The sequence below is a fragment of the Notamacropus eugenii genome, chromosome 6, assembly GCF_028372415.1.
Source record: "Notamacropus eugenii isolate mMacEug1 chromosome 6, mMacEug1.pri_v2, whole genome shotgun sequence".
NCBI lineage: Eukaryota > Metazoa > Chordata > Mammalia > Diprotodontia > Macropodidae > Notamacropus > Notamacropus eugenii.
Genome location: NC_092877.1, coordinates 386,782,387 through 386,802,631, shown reverse-complemented (window position 1 = coordinate 386,802,631; position 20,245 = coordinate 386,782,387). Strand labels below are relative to the sequence as shown.

At 44.1% G+C, this 20,245-nt stretch overlaps 1 protein-coding gene across 1 annotated transcript in view; it reads left to right on the top strand.

Annotated features, from left to right (window-relative positions):
- The window catches only part of ACAP2 (ArfGAP with coiled-coil, ankyrin repeat and PH domains 2), a 125,514-nt gene that overhangs the window by 85,970 nt on the left and 19,299 nt on the right, over positions 1-20,245 (top strand). Inside the window, exons 11-17 of the mRNA XM_072618919.1 lie at positions 3,862-3,882; positions 7,047-7,098; positions 9,838-9,938; positions 12,148-12,253; positions 13,609-13,817; positions 14,152-14,221; positions 14,849-14,940. Of these exons, the coding sequence (XP_072475020.1) occupies positions 3,862-3,882; positions 7,047-7,098; positions 9,838-9,938; positions 12,148-12,253; positions 13,609-13,817; positions 14,152-14,221; positions 14,849-14,940 (651 nt within the window). The remainder of the gene's footprint in view (positions 1-3,861; positions 3,883-7,046; positions 7,099-9,837; positions 9,939-12,147; positions 12,254-13,608; positions 13,818-14,151; positions 14,222-14,848; positions 14,941-20,245) is intronic.

Here is a 20,245-nt window from a genome sequence, read left to right as displayed (position 1 = left end):
GTATGTGGTGGCAAATAAGGTGTGAGCAAACTGGCAAAGGTAAGAGGGGGCCAAGTTATGAAAGACTTTAAATGGCAAATATACTGCTGGAGGCAAGAGGGAGCCACTAGAGTTTGTTGAATGGGGAGATGATGGGATCAGACGTGCACTTTGGTGGCTGAATGGAGGATGGACTGGAGAGGGGAGAGCCTTGAGACAGGCACATTCACCAAAAAGGGCTTTGTAGTACTCTAGGTGTGAGGATGAGGACAGTGTTAGAGGAGAGAGGCGGGTATTGGAGACTTGCCGCAGAGGTGAAACGGACCGGAGATGCTCTGGAGGTGAAATCACAAGCCTTTACCACAGCTTGAACGTGGGAGGTGAGAGAGTGAGGGACGTAGGGTGATTGTGAGTCTGAGAGACTGGAAGGGTGGCATTGCACTCCACAGTAGTAAGGAAGGTAGGAAGGAGGGGAAGGGCTTAAGGGGACAGGTAATGAGTTCTGTTTGGGGCATTTGAGTTTAATATTTCTGCTGGACATTGAGTTTGAGGTGACTGAGAGGCAGTTGGAGATGAGAGATTGGGGCAGGATAAGCAGATTTGAAAATCATCAGTATAGAGATGGTTATTAAATCCATGGAAGCTAATGAGATCACCAAGTGAAGCACTCTAGATGGAGAAGAGAAGAGGTTCCAGGACAGAACCTGAGGAACAACCCTAGTTAGAAGGTATGATCTGAAGGAGAATCCAGCAGAGGAGACAGAGAAGGGGTGGTCAGAGAGGGTAGAAGAAGACTGGGAACAGGGAGGGTGGGGTGGTCCAGAAAACCTAGACAGAAGAGAGTGTAGAGCAGTGTCCAAGGCTGCAGGGAGGTCAAGGAAAATAAAGACAGAGAAAAGGCCATTGGATAAGAGGTCACTGATAACTTTGAAGAGAGCAGTTTCTGTGGAATGGTATAATTGGAAACTGGATTGTTAGGGGTTAAGAAAAGACTGAAAGGAGAGACAGTGGAGGCACCAATTCTAGATGACTTTTCAAGTTTAGTCACTTAGTCATGAAGAGAAAAAGGAGGATGACAGCAATAGAAGGACAGCAATAGAAGGGTCAAATGGATTGTTTTTAGTTTTGTTTTTTTCAGAATGGGGGAGACATGGGCATGTTTGTGGGCAGTGTTGAAGGAACCATCAGAATGTGGATGATGACGAGGGTGATCTGCTGGAGGAGATGTGATAGAAGGGATCACTTGTACAGTTAGAAGGGTTGGCCTTGATCAGGAATAAGGCTTTCTCCTCACAGGAGACAGATGAAGGAGAAGAGGGGGCAGTCGTACCTGAATGATGGAAGATGAAGAAGAGGGGAGACGAGGGAGCTCATGCAGAATGGTGTTGGGTTTTTTTCTGTAAATTATGAGGCAAAGGACTTAGCTGAGAGAGTTGAGGGAGAAGGGATAAGACAGGTGGAAAGAAAGGGGAAATCTTATTTCAGTTATGGAAGGGGGGGAGTAGCATAAAAGAGCACTTCCATGGGGGAAGAGAGAGTCTCTAAAAGGAAATGAATACCTTTTTTGGGTATAATATTCAGGTGCATAGAACAACCACTCTTCCTGCCTCAGGAGAAGGGAAAGCAGAGTTCCTGAAGGCAATTGACATCCCAAAGAGTAGAAAATATATACTCCAAGGGGAGATTTCATGGCAAGGTGTAGTGATATACACAATCAGGTATGCAGGAAAATTACTTCCGTGGGACGATATCCTCTCACCTACAGAAATGGATCTTTCTAAGAGTGAATCACAAAAAAGAAAAAAGGGGGCTATGTCTTCAAGGCAACATCATAGAAATTGTTTAGGAAAGGGAACTAAAAATGACTGTTAGAAGTTTGAATTCCATGAGGAATTCAGAGACCAGAGAAGGACTACATTGGGACCATGAATTATAAAGACCATGAGTCAAAGAATAAAAGTTTAGAATAGACAGAAAGGGAAGATGATGAAAAGGGTGAGAGAAAAATCATTTTTAGGAAAAAGCAGAGAAATATTTTTTAAGAAGCAAAGACAGTCTGAAAGGAGAAAAAAGAATGGGGGTTTTGAGTCCTTAACTGAAAAGAAAACAATGGGTCATATTAAAGAACCAGATGAAAGGAAGAAAGAAAAGAACTGCTAAGCAAAATTAGGGAAAGAGAAAATCAAGACGAGAAGAGAACCACTGGAAAGAGAAGCTTTCCTTCAAGTGGATTCTACTGAAATTAGGAAAGAATCCACAGACTATTTACAGAGGAGAAATAACTATGAGAAATAAATGAAGGAAAAGGAATGGAGGAAACTTTACTCTTAACTTTAAATATGAATGAATGAAGCAATCCAATAAAGTACAAAAGAAAACCAATCCCCCCCCCCCCCCCAGTCTGGTTACTAAAGACAGACGGAAAAACTGAAAATAAATACATTAATTTAAAAGAAAAGAAAGAAAAAAAACAGACTGAAAATGAAGATCTGGAACACCATTTATGAAGTATTAGGTGAATCTAAAAAAGCAGGATTTGCACTCAGAGGGCAATTTAAAAACAATCAGCTGAGGGAACGCAAAGGACACAGACTCAGTTGGAGCTTTAACAATGAAATTGTGAATAGGAGTGGGTCAAAGAACAAATTTTAAGAATAATTAGTAATTTTGTGAAAGAAAATGAAATAATGTGCCCAAATTTCTGGGATGCAACTTTGGCAATTCTTTGGGGGAAAATGACATTTCTCCAAACGTCCATGAACAAAATGGAACAGGAGAGGAACAATTAATCGATTGAACAGGCATTTTAAAATTAAGTTCAAAAGCCAACAAATAAACCTAAGATGAGTATAAAAGAGAAGATATTAAAAAATTTGATGAGATATGGATTACCTGGAAACACTCAAAACTTGTAGAAATGATAAATCCGAAAACCAGAAGGAGAAGTTTGGAAGAGGTAGAATTTAATCCTAGGACCCAGGAAGGAACCCTTAGAGCTTCTTGAGTAGAGAAGTGACTGGTTAGGTATGTGCTTAGCACTTTGGCAGCTCTTAGAAGGATGGGTGGAGATGGGAGAGGCTTAAGGCACAGAGATGGCAGCTGTGGTAGACCATTGTGTCATGTCAGAGAAGTGATGCTGAGCATCCGTGAGATCTGTCCCCCCAAAATTCTCAAATCCCCTGACCCCAGGTGACCCCAGGAAGGTCCATCATTTAGATCTTGACAAAGACAAGCTCTTGAGGTAGAAGTGAGAATGGGGTGGCGAGAGGTTGGCTGCTGGATGCCAGTGTCAGCAGTGTGGCAGAACCACAGAGTCAGGTCTGAGGCTGCATGAACATTCATCCTGTGAATCAGAGATTGTCTTGGGCATTGCTGCCAAAGGAGCCTGGAACAAGGTCCCCTCAAAATTTGTAGCATACATTTTTTAGATTTTTTTTTTTTTTTTAAAGTTCAGTCATGCTTGACCCAAATTACTGAATCCTACTGACTAGAAATTGTCCATGCCAAACCTGGGGCTCATAAACTTTAGGAAAAATATATTTCGATCATTGTATTTCACTAGAATTGGCTTCCCTTGTACTCCTCTGTGTTTTATTTTGTTCATCAACAAACATACTTCTAAGGAGGGAGGCTTCCCGACACTGCCTGCCTCTAGGGGCCGGAGAACAGAAAGAATCGCTGAGGTCTGTTGCTGTCCATGCAAGTGAGGGTCCTCAGCTGTGGCCTGTGAGGACAGGGCTACGTTCTGCTTCCAGACTGTCGCCTTGTTTTGGCTCGGTTTTCACACATGCTCAGCCTCTGCTTATTTTGCTCATTGGCATTTCATTCTTTTTTCTACCTTTCCCTTATGTTTTAATCCTGCCCCATTTTTTCACATGACAGGAGAAAGCCAGATCACATCAGGTACCAATTAGCTTCTTCCTTTCCTTCCACCTTCTCCAGTGTTCTTTGGCATGAGAAAGCTCACAATTAACCTATGTTGACATTTCACGTGGATTACTTGCAATGGATAGAAAGTCTCTTTTTGCACCAGATCTGAAAAACCAAGATGGAAGAGCTCTTAGGAGGGCTGCCTGCTATAGTGTCCCATTTTTAACGTAGCCAAGAACATTTGCTTTATTTCCAGTCCCTGACAGAAACAGAAAGACCTGTCTTGGGCAGCCGTGCAGGAAGTTTCTGTGTGTGGCTATTTTCAGTGCTGGGGTAGCTTGAGCCCCTTTGGTATGAGGTTAGAAATAGTGAGTCTTTTGTACCTAAGTTTCCAGAGCCTTTTGTTACTATACTCTGCTTTAAAAAAAAACAAAAGGGTAAAAAATAAATAGAATTTGATATTATCAGCATTTTGTAGCAAGCACACGTTCAAATTTATTTCATGTTCAGCTGATGTGTCATTCCTCAGAACGTAATCAAACTAGTGCTTTATTCCTGCATCTTGCTGTTAGGGTTAAAACTGAGCTTAGTTTGGAAGCAGGAAGCTGATCGCTGCTCTTGACTTCAGGCATAGCTGTGAGACTAGTTCATGAAGAAGGAAGAATCCTGATGGGTTGAAGGTAAATGGTCCACTGTTGTGGCACTGCCCTCCGAAAATTTGGTTTTAAAGTCCTCATAGTCTAATCGTTTTAAAAAGTATCAAGGAACATCTCATTTTTGCTCATTTAATTTTATGGCCCTAAATCCTGGCTGTGTCTTTCTTACATATAGAGTGCACTAGTATGAAGCTGAACCTATTTCTACAGTTAGCTTATTAGACTTTGTTTTTACTTTCCTGAGAAGCTCATGTATCATATGCCCTTGGCTCTCATCATGGTTACCAAAATAGAAGATTCTGGTGTTAGAGCTATATTCCTGAAGGTTTAACTCACAGTTGGATGTGGCCTTCACAGGTTGAATTCTTAACTTAATGAGAGCATTCCCAGGAGCAGGACTTGCATAGAATGTCAAGAATAGATTTCCTCATTAGTCTGTGTACCTCCTCCCTTCCCTGCCATTGCCCACACCGACCTGCCATGTGTCCATTCCCTAACAGGATCTAGAGACAGCTCAAGAGCCAAGCAGGGTAGGTGGGGACCACTTCATGTGGAGTTAAGAGGAGCAACAGCCCTACTCACCCCTTTTTGGTTGGTTTGGCTACAAGATCTGTTATTTCCTTTTTGCTTTCCTTGGTGATTTGCCCTAATTTTGTTTGCCAAGTTAATCTGCATTCCCCAAGCATAGTGAACAGTGGGTGGAGGTGACCAAGAATCTCATCCACCTGGGCCAAGGTGACATCAGGATAGAGCTCCAGAATCAGTGCTGATAGTCCACAAAAAGAATCCCCAGCGCTGGGGGGAGGGCCAGGCAGCCATCTTTTCCGTGATTCTTGTTGAGAAGGACTTTCTAAAATGGCCAGAAGTTTGGCAACTTGTTGTATCATTCCCATCAGCCCCCAACCACTGTCTTTTTGTCCACAGCAGTGCAGCAAATGGAGGAGGCATTGGCGGTTGCACTGCATACCTGACGGAATGCAGAGACTTGTTCCATTGCACGTCCTCCAGTGTGGCTGGGCTGGGCTGTTTCTTTTGCGTGTGTAGGCATCACCTTTAACCTGTCTAACTACCCATGACCAGAAGCACAGATTAAGCCTGGAATATCTTCCTTTGCTAACCTGTATTTTGGTGATTTTCTCATAGAAGTAACATGCACCAGGCTTATGCCTGGATACCTTGCTATGATCTCTGTCTTGTCAGATGGCAGAGGCAATACAAAGGGGAAAAGACTTCACGGAAGAGCTGTCTTCCTCCAAAAGGGGGAGCACATTGCCTTGTAGTGAATGATTTCCCCGTCTGGGAGGCCTGGCTTTCCCCTTGATAACTGGAGGATTCTTAGGGGCTGGCAGCGTTTCTGTTGAACACTTTCATGTGGCTTTGTTAGAGTGAAAAGGTAAAATTTCCAGCTGCTAATGGGTTAATTACTAATGTTTGAAATCAAAATGATCTGACACGGAGCTGATGTAAAATGACTGAAATGGTTTAGCTTTTATGTTTGAGGAGTTTTGCTTCCTTTGCTAAATAGCCAGATTGAGGCTATGAAATTAAAAGAATTTGGGACCCTTTTGATTTTTTGTAGCTCAGAATGAGTCAATGTTACCTTATTTAATCTTTTTTCTAAAGGAGATCACAGGCACTTTGGGGAGCAGGTACAGCACCCACTGCCGCACAGTGCAGAAGGATCAGCCTGGATGACAAGGTTCACAGGCCGCCTAACTTTGAGCTTACGGTTTGGAAGTGTTCATGTGAAAGTGAGACTGAGGAGTCAAGTTGTGGCCTTGGGCCGCGGGGTGGGGGAGTGAGGTGTGTGTCTGGGTGTACATGAGCGCACACACGCATGCACGCGCACACACACACACACACACGCACACACCTCATGCTCGCACAGCACACAGACAGGCCTTGATTTCAGTTCTAAAATGAATCATTTCCAGTTTTCTCAGATGAAGTGCTTGTGAGGAGTTTGTCTGCTCCCCTTCAGCAGTCCTCCTATAGTACAAAAGTTTCGCAGTCATAAAATAGCATTGATTTCACATTTCCTGTGATGGATGGGCGATATGGAAGATCAAAGTCCCTTCTCACCCACTCTCTCCCTCTCCCACTCCTGCTGTGTTTATCTCCATCCAGACACTAAAAACAGAAACAAAAAACTCCACTGTTTGGGATTCCTTATGCAGAAATGGTTCAAAAAAATATGAGGGGATTTTTACAATGCTAGTTTTTTATCTAATATGGGAGTACTAAAGAATAATATTTGTTAGAGTAGAAATTCATATTCCATAGAGGAACTAATTCAAGTAACTATTTCCTTTAATCAAAATTTAAACTCTGCAGTTTAAAAATGCTGGCTTTCCCTCTTTTTTCATCCTTCTGTTTTGCCATATGCATCTTACACTGACAAAAATGGTCTTGACTTAGTTCTAAAAACATAATTTTGTGGTCCGGTTTGTGTTAGTCTTCCAAGAGTAAAAAAAATTATTTTGGTCAGCAAATGAAATAAATTGTGTTTACAAATAACTGAATTACTTTCTGTTTGTTTAGACGCTGGTTCTCAATACAGAATAATCAGCTGGTGTACCAGAAAAAATTCAAGGTAGGTGCCACTCTATTGACTGAGAAGCAAAGTCCAGAGAGTGCCAGGCCTTTCCAGAGCTTGTCTTCTCTTTGCCCAAGGCACAGCTTTAATGGGGAGTCAAGCCTGTGGAACATTTTTTTCCTAATAAAAAGGATCAGAATAGGATGTGTGAAAAAACCTGATTGTATTTGCCTTCAGAGTTGCAAGGACACTTCTTGGTGTGTCAATTGTTTCTTTGGTGCCCTCAGAAGCGATGACTGAGGCAGGTAGGGGAGCAGAGGGCGCAGCCTTTGGTAACCTTTGTGTCTGTGTCACTTGGATTCCTGAGCTTCATCCCCTTTCTCAGCCCCCCCAGGGAGGACGGTGAGTCCAAGGCCTTCTGCAGCAACACCCCTGAGCAGAGAAGGAAAGCTGCCAGGTTTTTTCCTCATAGTGCTGCTGTGGGGCCACACGCCCAACACTGTCATTTCACAACATTAAGTTTCTTTTTGTTCTTGTTTTTTCCATTTCCATCGTCGTTCCCATGTGATTGTTTTTCAGTTCCTCTCAGCCTTCCATGCGCCTTTCCCGTCACCATATTAGTCATGTCTCACACCACAGTAATAGGCCATCATGTTCACAGTCAGTGGGAAACTACTTGAGTCCACTTCTTTGCTACCACCAAAAGTGCTCCTAGAAATATTTTGGTGGAAATGGGACCTCTGTCTTTTTCACTAACTTCCTTGGGCCACCGAGTAACTTTCAAAGAAAATGCATGGTATGTGTTGGGGGGGAGGAGGAGCTCAGAAGGTCATGAGCTGCCAGCCTAATGTTATATCTTTATGGAACAGTTCTGTTAGTTACTGGACAGTTTGCTCAGTGAAGATAAACTAAGTAATTGAGGTCTTTAACGGAATATCAGTGACCCTAATCAGATCAAGAGGGTAATGCCACATTGCCCATCAGCCTGGGACCTTACAGCTTTCTTCATGAGAGGAGCTAGTTACAGGTTTCTTGTTCTTTGAGAGATGTGGGTTTTAAAGCAGCACTTTCTTTTTAAGTCAGATCAAGTCAGCAGGCTTTTTGAAGTGCCTACTATGTGCTGAACACTGGGGATGCAAAGAAAGGCAGAGACCTGGGCCTTCTCCTCCTGGAGTCAGAAGGATCTGAGTTCAGATCTGGCCTCCTGCGCTTCTTAGTGGTGTCTTCCTTGGCAAGTCACTTAACCTCTAGAGCTTTGCCTTGGGTTTAACTCAGCTGAAAATGGGAATTATAATGGTACCCACAGCCTAGGGTTGCTGTGAGGATCAAATGACATAATGATTGCAGAGCACTTTATAAAAGTTATCTGTTAATGTAATGGGAGATGTGACGTACATGTTTATGTACAAGCTATACACATGCACACACACAGAGGATAAATTGGAGAGACTCTTAGGGAGAAGGCACCAGCATGAATGGGGACAAAAAAAGACCTGTGGGGTTTTAGCTGGGACTTGAAGGAAGCTGGGAAGCAGAGATGGGGAGGTCTAGGGAACAGCCAGGGAACATACATGGAGTCAGGATGTGAACTGTTCTGTGGAAGGAACAGCAAAGAAGTCACAGAATCGAACAGTGCATGAAGGGGGCTGGGATGTGGAAGGGGTTCTATGTTTCATCCTGGAGGCAGCAGAAAGCCCCAGGTTTATGGAGTGCAGGGAGGTGGATGTAACATGGGGTTATGGGAAGCCAGTGGAGTTTGTTGAAGGGGAAGCAGAGGCATGTGACAGGGCCAAGCTTCCCCTTAGGAAGGTAAGTGGAAGATGCATTGGAGAGGGGACAGACTCAAGACAGGCAGACCCGCTCAGCCCCCCTGCCCCGACACACACACACCCACAAACACACAGCAGCCATTGCAGTGGCCCAAGCATATGATGATGGGGGCCTGTATCTGTGTGGGGCAGTGTCTGAGAAGGGGCCTGTTGGAGAGATGTTACAGATCACTTGAGAACTTGCCACCGCATTGGATATGGGGGCTGAGAATAAGGAATCAAAGATGATGCCAGTGTGAGCCTGGGTGACTGGGGGGATATGGTGAGATCAGTTTGGGTCGTGTTCACCAGGTAGTCAGAGATGCCAGCCAGAAGGTCAGGACAGAGTGATGTGGAAGGAGAAGAGGGCCCAGGAGGGAATTGGGAGAGATGTCTGTGGTCAGCAGATGGGGGAGGGGGCATGACAGGGCAAGATGGACAGAGATTAGGGGAGGAGAGCAGTGTCATGAAAATGTAGAAGAGAATAATCACCAGTGTCCAGGGCTGCAGAAAGGCCATTGGATTGGGCAACACAGAGATCACTGGTTACTCTAAAGGTTGGAAGCGAGATGGCAGATTTGTAGGAAGCTTGAGAGGAAAGGGAGTAGAGGCACCTGCTGTTGGCGTTTAGCTGTATATGAAAGAATGGCCTGGGCCTCAGTGAGTCAGGGTCAGGGGATGACAAAGGGGCAGTGGGCTAGAAGGGGATTCACCATGGCGGGGAGAAGGAGAAGAGAACAGAGGAGATCAGAGCTTGTACAGCAGAAAAATAATCAGTACCTTGTTCTTCCACTTTGTCAGCAGGCCGATGGCTAGTCCTTGCTAGCGTGCAGCCCTTGCTTTTGGTGCATGCTGGGGAAGGGGGAGCAAAGGGCCTCCTGGTTCTATTCACCTTCTCCTTCGGCTTTTTGTCACTCTGTGCTCCACTTAACAAGTTTGTACAATGCTCGGTTGCCCCTGAAGCTTGTGCTGTGTTTTTTTCCCATAGGACAATCCCACGGTGGTTGTTGAAGACCTGCGGCTTTGCACCGTGAAACATTGTGAAGATGTAGAGAGACGGTTCTGCTTTGAGGTGGTCTCACCCACAAAGTGAGTTCTGAATCATCTGACGTTGTGTGTTTTGATCACCAGCCCGGTGCTGGGTGCTGGGGGGGACAGAGACAAATGCGAGGATGCCCCTTTCCTCCAGGAGCTCACGTTCCCCTGGGTGAGACAGCCCTTAGCTATGGGAGGGATTGATGGGGAGAGCCCCTCCCGCTGAGGGTCTTCGAGGACATGTAACACAACACCCAGTGCACACATGGCCCACCTCCTCTGGCTGGCTTCAGTCAGTGCCTGACGTAGCTTTCCGTTCCTTCTGGATCAGATTGTGAGCTTGGGGCCTGTGTCGTTGCTTTGGACTCAGCGCTTTCATTCTGGCTGTTGTCCTCATGCCAGTTTTTGTAGATCTCCTCACCCTTCTCTAACTCCCTCTGCTGATCGTTGCTGAAGAGGGCTCACAGGACATTTGCTTTGTTTCTAGGTCTTTGCTACAGCAGAAAATACTGCCTTTCCTTCTGTCTTTGGACCCCTTGTTGCTCCTCCATCCCGCAGCCATCCCCCATGACTGGAATGCTCTATCCACTGAGCAACCTGGCTTCTTTCAGGTTCTCATTAAAGCCTTTCCCAACCCCTCTTACTTCTATTTTCCCTGTTGGCTTTTTTCTTTTTAATTAATTAATTTTTAGTTTTCAGCATTCACTTTGATAAGATTTTGAGGCTCTGCATATACATTCATATTAAAAAGATTTCCACATTAGTCATATTGTAAAAGAAGAATCAGAACAAAAGGGAAAAAACCACAAGAAAGAAAAAAGAGAAGATCCTATGTTTCGATGTTCTTTCCCTGGGTGTGGGCAGCATTTTGCATCATGAGTTTTTCGGAATTCTTTTAGATCCTTGCGTTGCTGAGAAGAAGAGCTAAGTCTGTCAGAGTTGGTCATGTGACACTGTGACTGTTACTGTGTGCAGCGTTGTTCTGGTTCTGCTCACTTCACTCAGCATCAGTTCATTAGGTCTTTCTAGGTTTTTCTGAAATATGCCTGCTCACCATTTCTTATGGCACAATAGTATTTCATTACATTCATATGCCACAGTTTGTTCAACCATTCCCCAGTGGATGGGCATCCCCTCAATTTCCAATTCTTGGCCACCACAAAGGGAGCTGCTATAAACATTTTTGTACATGGGTGTCCTTTTTCCTTTTTTATGATCTCTTTGGGATATAGATCTAGAAATGGAATTGCTGGGTCAAAGGTTATGCATGGGTTGTATAGTCCTTTGGTCACGGTTCCAAATTGCTCTCCAGAACAGTTGGATCAGTTCACACCTGTTGGCTCTCTCTAATTTCTCCTGTCTGGAGCTTGTTGGTACACAGCTGTTGCCTCTGCCATTGGTCTGTGAGCCCCTCAAGGGCAGAGACTGTCTTTTGCCTTTCTCTGTACCCCCAGAGCTTAGCCCAGGGTCTGGCACATGCTCATTGACTGACCAACTAGGATGGACTTAGAACCATTTTGGGATGTAGTTCCAGGACTGTTGGACCAGTTGTAACAGCATCCTTGTGTCAAGAGGTGGCAAAACGGTATTCTCACAACCCCAGAACTGAGTTATGGGCAAGGCTGGACATACTCCATGTCCATCCCCTGCCTGGAGCATCCCAGAGGTGCCTTAGCATTCTGGGCTTATCTGCTTTAAGGTTGAGAGGACACTCCCTCGTGTTCTCCCCACAGCAGCCCTGCAGGGCGGATGCTGTTATTGTCCTCATTTTGTAGATGAGGAAGTGGAAGCAGGTGGAGGTTGAGTGACTTGCCCAGCATCACACAGCTAGTAAGTATCTGAGGCTGGATTTGAGCTCAGGTCTTCCTGGCTCCAGGATGAGTGCTCTGTGCTCTGTTGCGCCCCATAGCTGCCTCTAACAGCAGCAGGATGAGACCCGAGAAAGGACCGCGAGCTTTTTCAGTGAACAAATCATTTTTTGGTCCCCTTGGAGAGCTCAGAATCCACCAATTACTTAGTCAGCAAGCACCTGGACTGTGCTAGGTTCTCGGCTGCCCCTGCCCTCCATTAGGGCTGGCAGATGGCCAGTGAATAGGAGATCCCTGAGGGTCTGTCCACAGGGGGGGTTTTCATCCTGTTTTTGCATGAATCCAGCTTTAGGTGGGGGAGGGGGGGCACAGCGGGCTGGAGGGTTGCTTCAGCTATCGTACTGGGGCCTGTGCCCACAGGAACCTAAGCAGTCTGCGCGTCACTCTCTTTACAGAAGCTGCATGCTTCAGGCTGACTCTGAAAAGTTGCGCCAAGCGTGGATTAAGGCTGTGCAGACCAGTATCGCCACTGCTTATAGAGAGAAGGGGGACGAGACTGAGGTGAGCAGTCCGTGAGGGAGGGCCACAAGCAGACTGAGGATCCTGGTGGAAGGCCCACAGGATGGCAGCTTGAGGCCCAACCTGTGCCCTTCCCATCCATGCTGGACCCTCCTCCAGCCCCATTAGGAGGCTCCACCTGGTGCTGGAGGTAGGGCATGGCCTGCTGGCTCCTCAGCCTTTCCTCTTGTGATCAGGCAGTAGGTGACAGACTGAGGTGTGGGGGGAATAGTGGGCAGAGTGCTTCAAATCCTGCCTCTGACAGCCTGGCCAAGTCACTGATAGAATCAGTCTGCCTCAGTCTCTCAGTCTGTGAAGTGGGGTCAAGCCTGTCTCTCACAAGGTTGTTGTGAGGATCAGCTGGGTCAGCACATGTTAAGCATGTTGTGATCCTTAAAGTGCTGCCTACCGCAGTTCTGGTGGTGGTGGTGGTGGTTACTGCCATCCGGACGGTCTTTGCCGGGCCAGTCACCCACAGGTGCCCATCTCCGTGATGTCCAGTACCGCCAGGCCTCTCTGGGAATCACCTGCAGTGTCCAGATTTCACCTTTCTTTTAAGCTCTCCGCTTGACTTGTGAATGTCATAACCCATCATTTCAGCCACCTATGTTTTGTGGCCCTTCCTGTGCCTGGCTTCCTTTTCATTTCCAGGGCTGTCCATCAGACCAGCCAGCCTAGAGCCAGCTGCCCGAGATGTAGTATTCATGTTATCGCTGTTTGACAGATGAGGCTCACAGAGGCTGGGGGAATGTCCAGGGGAGGGCACAATCATTTGGCTTTTCTATGTGGGTGATTCCACTGCTGTGTCTTCATAAAGTCGTTTCCTGGCTTTTCCTCCCGCAGCTGATAGTGTTTAGGACTAGTTCTGTCGCTTCAACTACAAAATGCTCTGGTATTTTGTTTCTCTGTTTACAAAATGATGATTTATAGCCTCGTAGGTTGTCAGAGCTGGAAGGGACTGTCTAAGTACTGATTGTACAGATGGGGAAACTGAGTACCCAAACGTTGCCTTTAGTCACAAGGCAACTTCTGGCCAAACTATCTGGCAGATGCAGGATTGTCTGACGTAGCTTTACCAGAGTATGCTGTGCCCTTGTGGCACCGGCATTGCTGGCATTGAGGTAGTCTGTTACCTCCTTGGCAAAGAGTCCAGCCTGAGATGGGAACAGGGAGCAGTCTTTGCTTTTCTGGAGATGTGTGTTGTCCTTAGAATTCTGTGATAGTCTGCCTGTAGAGTATTTCTACAAACCAGTCATTTTATTGTGCAAAATAAACTGAAAATATCATGGAAGGCTCTAGCAAAGGCATGAAATATATTGAATAAGGACCTGGTGTTTTTTTACTTTTCCTTCTCCTAGAAGCTGGATAAAAAATCATCTCCATCTACAGGAAGCCTGGAATCTGGGAATGAGTCAAAAGAGAAATTATTAAAAGGAGAAAGTGCTTTACAGCGGGTTCAGTGCATTCCTGGGAATGCCAGCTGCTGTGACTGTGGCCTGCCTGACCCCCGGTGGGCCAGCATCAACTTGGGAATTACCCTGTGCATTGAGTGCTCAGGTATACACCGGTAGGTGCTCTCCTTCCCCTATCCCCCATTTCTCTCCCAGCCCCAGGAGCAGGAGCTTTCTCAGGCTGCTCCTGGCCTGTCCATATGCTAGGGAAAACTGTTTCTTGATGCTCCAATGTGTGTGGCAGAACACAAGAGACTTTCCAGGGTGCTTTGGAAGTGGGAGGTGCTCGTGCTGTCCCGTCCTGTTGTGCTTTCTTCTGGAGGGCTCAAGGCTTTGTCATGTGGCATTGTTTAATTGGGGTGAGGTGGACTGGGCTTGGGAGCATGGATGAATCTAGAACGAGTTTAGAATGGATACTCTTGTTTATTAATGCAATTCTTTTCTGTTTAGGAGTCTTGGGGTTCACTTTTCAAAAGTACGCTCTTTAACTTTAGATACCTGGGAGCCTGAACTTCTAAAGGTAATATGGTTTAACTTGACTGACATTTTTTGATTTTATGTCACCTTTATTTCCAAGCGCACCAATCTCTCTTTCCGACCAGCCGAGTCACTTTTGAAAAAAGGCATTAAAAGAGAGAGGATAAAGTCTTTCGGCAAAACGAAGCCATCTGCACCACCATCGCTGAAGGCATCTGGGCCTGCCTTGTTCTGCAGCTATAGTCTCTGACCTCTGCAAAGAAGGGAGGAAAGAAGGGCATCTTCTCGTCTTCTCTTTGGGGCCGAGCTTTAGCCTGGTCATTAGTGTGATAGCCCTGGGTTGTTGTAGCCCAGCTCCTTTGTGTCGTCATGGCCTTTGTGGATCTTCCCTATGTTACGCTGGGCCGCTCCTCCACCTCCCTATTTATTGTTTCACATAGCACAGCACAGTAGTGATAATCTGGTAACCTTTACTTGTGTTCTGGATCTCATGAGAAGAGAGTACAGTGGGTATTTAAAGTGAGGACATCTTCTTAGTCAGAGATCTTTTGGTTTTAAATCAGCTGGTTGCAGAATCAGAAACTATATAATAATTGCTGCATGTGTTTTGAGCACTAAAATTGTTATTTAAAGACTACATTACTTATTCTTTTTTTTTCTTGCCACACAGCTTATGTGTGAGTTGGGAAATGATGTTATAAATCGAGTTTATGAAGCCAAAATTGAGAAAATGGGAATAAAGAAACCACAGCCCGGACAAAGGTACTAATCTAGTTTGTCCTTCTATAAAGCCTTTTCTAAATGCAGAAATTAAAATGTGATTTTTTATTTTAGTTTTTTAAAAAAGTTTTTTTGAAATCAAAAAACAAAGTATTTTGTTAAGGGACTGATGTGCACTGATATACAAATAGTGAAATAGCACTCCAGCAGGGACTTCCCTTCTCTCTGGGGAAACCAGGAACATAAATATAAAAGCAGAGAGAATATACAAAAATACTAAAAGAAACATTGTTCCTGGGGGAGAGAAATGAGGATGAGGAGATCAGAATCTGTATTCAACAAAAATAACGAGCAGAATAACAAAATTCGAATCTATGTTGGCCAGACTCTGCAAAGAAACAAAGAGAAAATAATAGATTGGGAATGCAGATCCACAGAAGTGGAGAAAAACAGCAGAAAACCAAGACCAGCTAAAGGAAATATACTCACTGTGCAAGCAGGACGTGGAGATCTGAAAGCCAGGAAGTGTAGAGACAACCCGAGACGGTCATCAGTGACTCCTGAGAACAAGACAGGACAGAGACCTTACCACCATAAGGAAGGAAATAGTGGAGACCTGTCCTGAAGTTCTGAACATAGAAAATGAAATTGCAGTTGGAAGAGTTCACAGATTGCCTCCACAAAAAAGCCTATGGCTACAAACTCCACGGCTCACTGAGGTTAAAATTGAACAGTTCAGTTAAGAAACAAGTTCTGCCATCCATGTGGAGAAAGACCTTCAAATACAAAGAAAAGGATGTTGGAATAATGCCAGAAAAAAGGAGAGAATGCAAGAAAGGGTTAGGAAGAACCCTAGACATCTGGGAGGCCTAGCCTGCAATTGTGAGCCTGATCACATAGGACAAAAGATGGACTGTGAATTTTGAGGAGAAAAGTTTGAAAGAAAACCAGAACTAAAGAGATGTTTTTCTTCTCTCGCACCCTAAACCACAGAAATGCAGGAGGAGTGACTAAATCTAGAATGCAGTAGCCATGGAGTGACAGCAGAGACCGGCAAGCTGAAAATGGGATGAAGGGGAGGGGACACCCTGTGCTTCTGCTGTGGGCCTCCATCACAGTCTGGAGCAGGGGGACAGAGGATCGAGGGAGGCGCTGGGCTCAAGTCAAGAGCCAGCAGTGAGGAGATGACTCATTGAAGGAGTCTCTGTGGTCTTGGAAAGTTAAGAGCTTATGGGGGAGGAAGTGAGAAGGAAGGAAAGATAAGAAAGGAGGCCTACTTTGGAGCTGATTAAGGGTTCCATTGAGGAATGCCTGGGGTGGATCTGGTACCTGTGAGTGGTATCCACTGGTCCTGGGAGAGGAGGCATTGGTGCCCTTGGGAGTAGCTGGCCCCTGGAGGAGAGAGAGAGCTTGGGTAGCAGGAGGAGTTTTCCAGGCAAATGCAGGGAGAAAGAGGTCAGCCAGATCAGTAGTGGGGAGAGGTTCCCTGCTGGGAAGCACCATCCTCTCTGGTATTTGCAGTAATTGAACTAAGCTCTCCTAGGCAGTGGCCAAAAGCACTTAGGAAGCAGAGCCTAGAATGGATACCTTCGACACTTAATTAGATTAAAAAAAGAAATGGAAGATTATATGGAGAAAACAGAGAAAAGAAGGAGACCAGGGGATTTTAGGGACTGTGGATCAGAGAACAAGGTCTAAAGTAAAGAAAAAGAAGAGATGGATAATCAGGAGAGGGAGAGCAATCCTTTTTTGGAAAGGGGCACATGAAATTTAAAGAAAAATAATGAACTGGACTCGTTGAAGGGGAGAAGAAGGGGAAATCTATCTACCTGACAGAGAGGAGAAAAAACAGGGAAGAAATACATAACCAAGAAAAACAAGAAAGAGCAACTAATAAAAAAAATCCCTCAAGGGAGAAAGGGTGACAGACAAGAAAAAGAGATGGGGGTGGGCTGTGGGGAGCCCACGGGAACAGGCCTACCTTAAAAAAAGAGTAAAGGACCTGAAGGACAATTGTACTATGTTTGCAGTAGAAGAGGGGAGAAAGCATCGTAACTTGGGGAGAAAGCACCTCCATTTTAGAGGCATATGAAGAAAAATATAAACCTGACTCTCATAACTTTAAATACAGATGGATTAAATAATCCAGTAAAACAAAAAGAAGTGACAGATTAGATAAGAAAATAAAACCCTATAATCTAATGTGTTGCTTACAAGAGACACATTTAAGAAACAGAGATGTAAAGAAAGTAAAATTAAGGGCATGGAAAAAAATTTACATCAAATAAATTCAAAAAAGCAGGAGTTGCCATCATTCTATCAGACAAAACAAAAAACATTCAAAAAAATTAAAAGGGGTAAACAAAGAAACGATATTATGCTGAAAAGAGCCATACGCAACAAACCACTGTCAGTATTCTTACACTCTCCAAATGCCTGAGCATCCAGATTCATAAGGGAGCTTCAGAAAGACTTAGGAAGTAACACAATAGTTCCAGGAGACCTCAGTATCCCTCTTAATTTTAGAGAAGTCTAATGGAAAGATGAACAGAAGGGGAAATAGGAACACAGCAAGCACATGGAGAAACCAGAGTTAAAAGACTTACAGTGTTTCCGGTTGAGACTGCAAAAGAAAAAATACACACACACACATATATAATTTTTCTGGAATTTTTGCACACATTGACCATGTACTCTGCCACAGAGATACTGCTAATGTGAAAAGACAGAAGTAGTCACTGCATCCTTCACAGAAAGTTGTGCTGTTAGACCAGAGACCACGAACCAAAGATGCAGACCCAAGTGCAGAATCGACAGTGAAATCTTAAGTAATAGAAGGGTCCAAGAACAAACTGTAGAAACAGTAGCGATGTAAAAGGAATGATAAGGATGGACGGCATCGACATTTCTGGGCTTCATCTGGGAAAATCATAGGTTAACAAATAGAAAAAGACAAGAATAGTGATTGAATGTGCATTTTTTAAAATTAGAAAGTCAACAAATAAGCCTAAAATAAGCACAGAAGAGAAGATACCAAAAATTAGAGGGGAAATAGATACATTGGAAATTTTTTAAAGCAACAGAAATGATAAATGAAACTAAAAGCTGGTTCTTTGAAAAAGCTAATAATATTTATAAACTCTTGGTTAATCTTGTGAAAAAGAGTCTGAAAATAAAATCAATAAGATAGCAAACGAGCATGATGAAATCACAGCAGAAGTAGAAGAGAAATGGTCAGAGCGCATTCTGCACAAACCACACTGAGAACACAAAAGGGATGGAGGAAAGCCTTCCAAACCAACAGAAGATCAGAGAGCTATAAGGGAACTACCAAATTTAAAGAGACAAACTCCTAGACCTGATGGAGCCACAGAATTTTGTCGATACCACCTAAATTAATCTGGACTTTTAATGCTATGCCAATCAAATTGTTAAAGGGATATCTTTCCAGAACTTGAAAAATAACAAAATTCATTTGGAAAAATAGAAGATCTAGATTATCAAGGGAAATGATGAAAAGAATTAAGGACAAAGGAGGAATATCTCTTCAGACCCAAAGCTGTTTTATAAAGCAGCAGTCATCAAAACTGTCTGGTATTGATTAAAGAACAGAAAGATAGATGAATGGGACGGACTAGACAAGAGATTCAGAAACAACAACTCAATAACCCAGTTTTGATGAAGTAGAAAACACAAGTTACCTAGGGAAAAATGGGAAAGCAGGCTGGCAGAACATCTTGCACCATACTCCATAGTACATTTTAAGTGGGCATGTGACCTTAATTAATATTTAAAGGTTAAACTTTTAAAAATTAGAAGAGAAACAGATCAGGTACCTCTCACAGCTATAGGAAAGAGATGTGCACATACCCGAACAAGGGATAAAGTCAATTACAAAAGATAAAAATAGCTTTTGATTACTTGAAACTGAAAAGCTTCTGCATAGGCATCATTAATGCAGCTAGGATCAGAAGGAAAGTGGTCACATGGGAAGAAAACCTTTGAATCAAATTTCCCTGATAGGGATGTGGTAACCAAGATACAGACACAATGGATAAATCCGTATGAGACAATAGCCATTCCCTAATATATAAATGGTCAAAGGATATGAACAGACATTTCTCCAAAGAACTGCAAAGCATTCATAATAACGAAAAATATTCCAAATCACTAATAATAGAGAAATGCAGATGAAAATAGCCCTAAGGTTTCACCTTAACCCTACATATTGACAATAAATGACAAAACATGGCAACATTCAATGTTCGAAGGGTTGTGGAAAGATAAATGCACTAATACGTTGTTGGTGAAGTAGAACAACCATTTTGGAAATCAGTTTGAAATTGTACAAGTAAATGTCCATGCTCTGAACCAGAGACTCCATAACCAGGCTTACTACCTTTAAGATTGTGGTTGTTGTCCTTGGTTCTTGAAGAGGACAAAATGACATCACCATGGTAAAGTGAAATTTCATTGTGTCTGACTGTGGCTGATTAAACCAATACAAGCTCGGAATGCTCTACCACAGGTTGGGCACAGATAGTCTGTGAATGTATGGAGTGGTTACTCCAAATTTGTTCGTCCTGCCTCTCCTTTGTGCTGTCTCAATTCTGCTTTGCTCAAAGAGCACAGCACCTTTTCTGATGTGGGTATGCCATGCTGAGCTGTCCTGTGCCAGTGTTTCCTAAGTCACACAGTCAGATCATCCTTGTATTGCTTCTTCTGGCCACCATGTGTCACCTACCCCATGTGAGTTCTCCATAAAATAGACTTTTTGGCAAGCGTATATTTTGCATTCAAACAACATGGCCAACCCATGTGCTGTCTGAACCATAGTTTGAATGCTTGGCAGTTCAGCTCGAGCAAGGACTTCAGTGTCTGGTACCTTATCCTGCCAGGTGATCCTCAGAATCTTCCCAAGACAGTTCAGATGGAAGCGGTTCAGTTTCCTGGCATGGCGCTGGTAGGCTGTCCATGTTTCACAGGCATACAACAGGAAGCACAATGGCTCTTGCAGACCATCAGTTTGGTAGTCAGTCTAATACTCTTCTCTCCCATGCTCTTCTTTGGAGCCTGCCAAACACTGAGCTAGCTCTGGCAGTGCATGCTTCAACCTTGCTGTCAATGTGTACATCCCTGGAAAATATGCTACCAAGGTAAGTGAACTTATCCACAGCATTCAGAACTTCTCCATTTATTGTAACTGATGGTTCCATGTATGGATGGTGTGGTGGTGGCTGATGGAGCACCTGTATTTTCTTGTTGTTAATTATTAGGCCAAAATTAGCACAGGCAGCAGAGAATTGCTCCATACTTTGTTGCATCTCAGCTTCAGAGGCTGCACTAA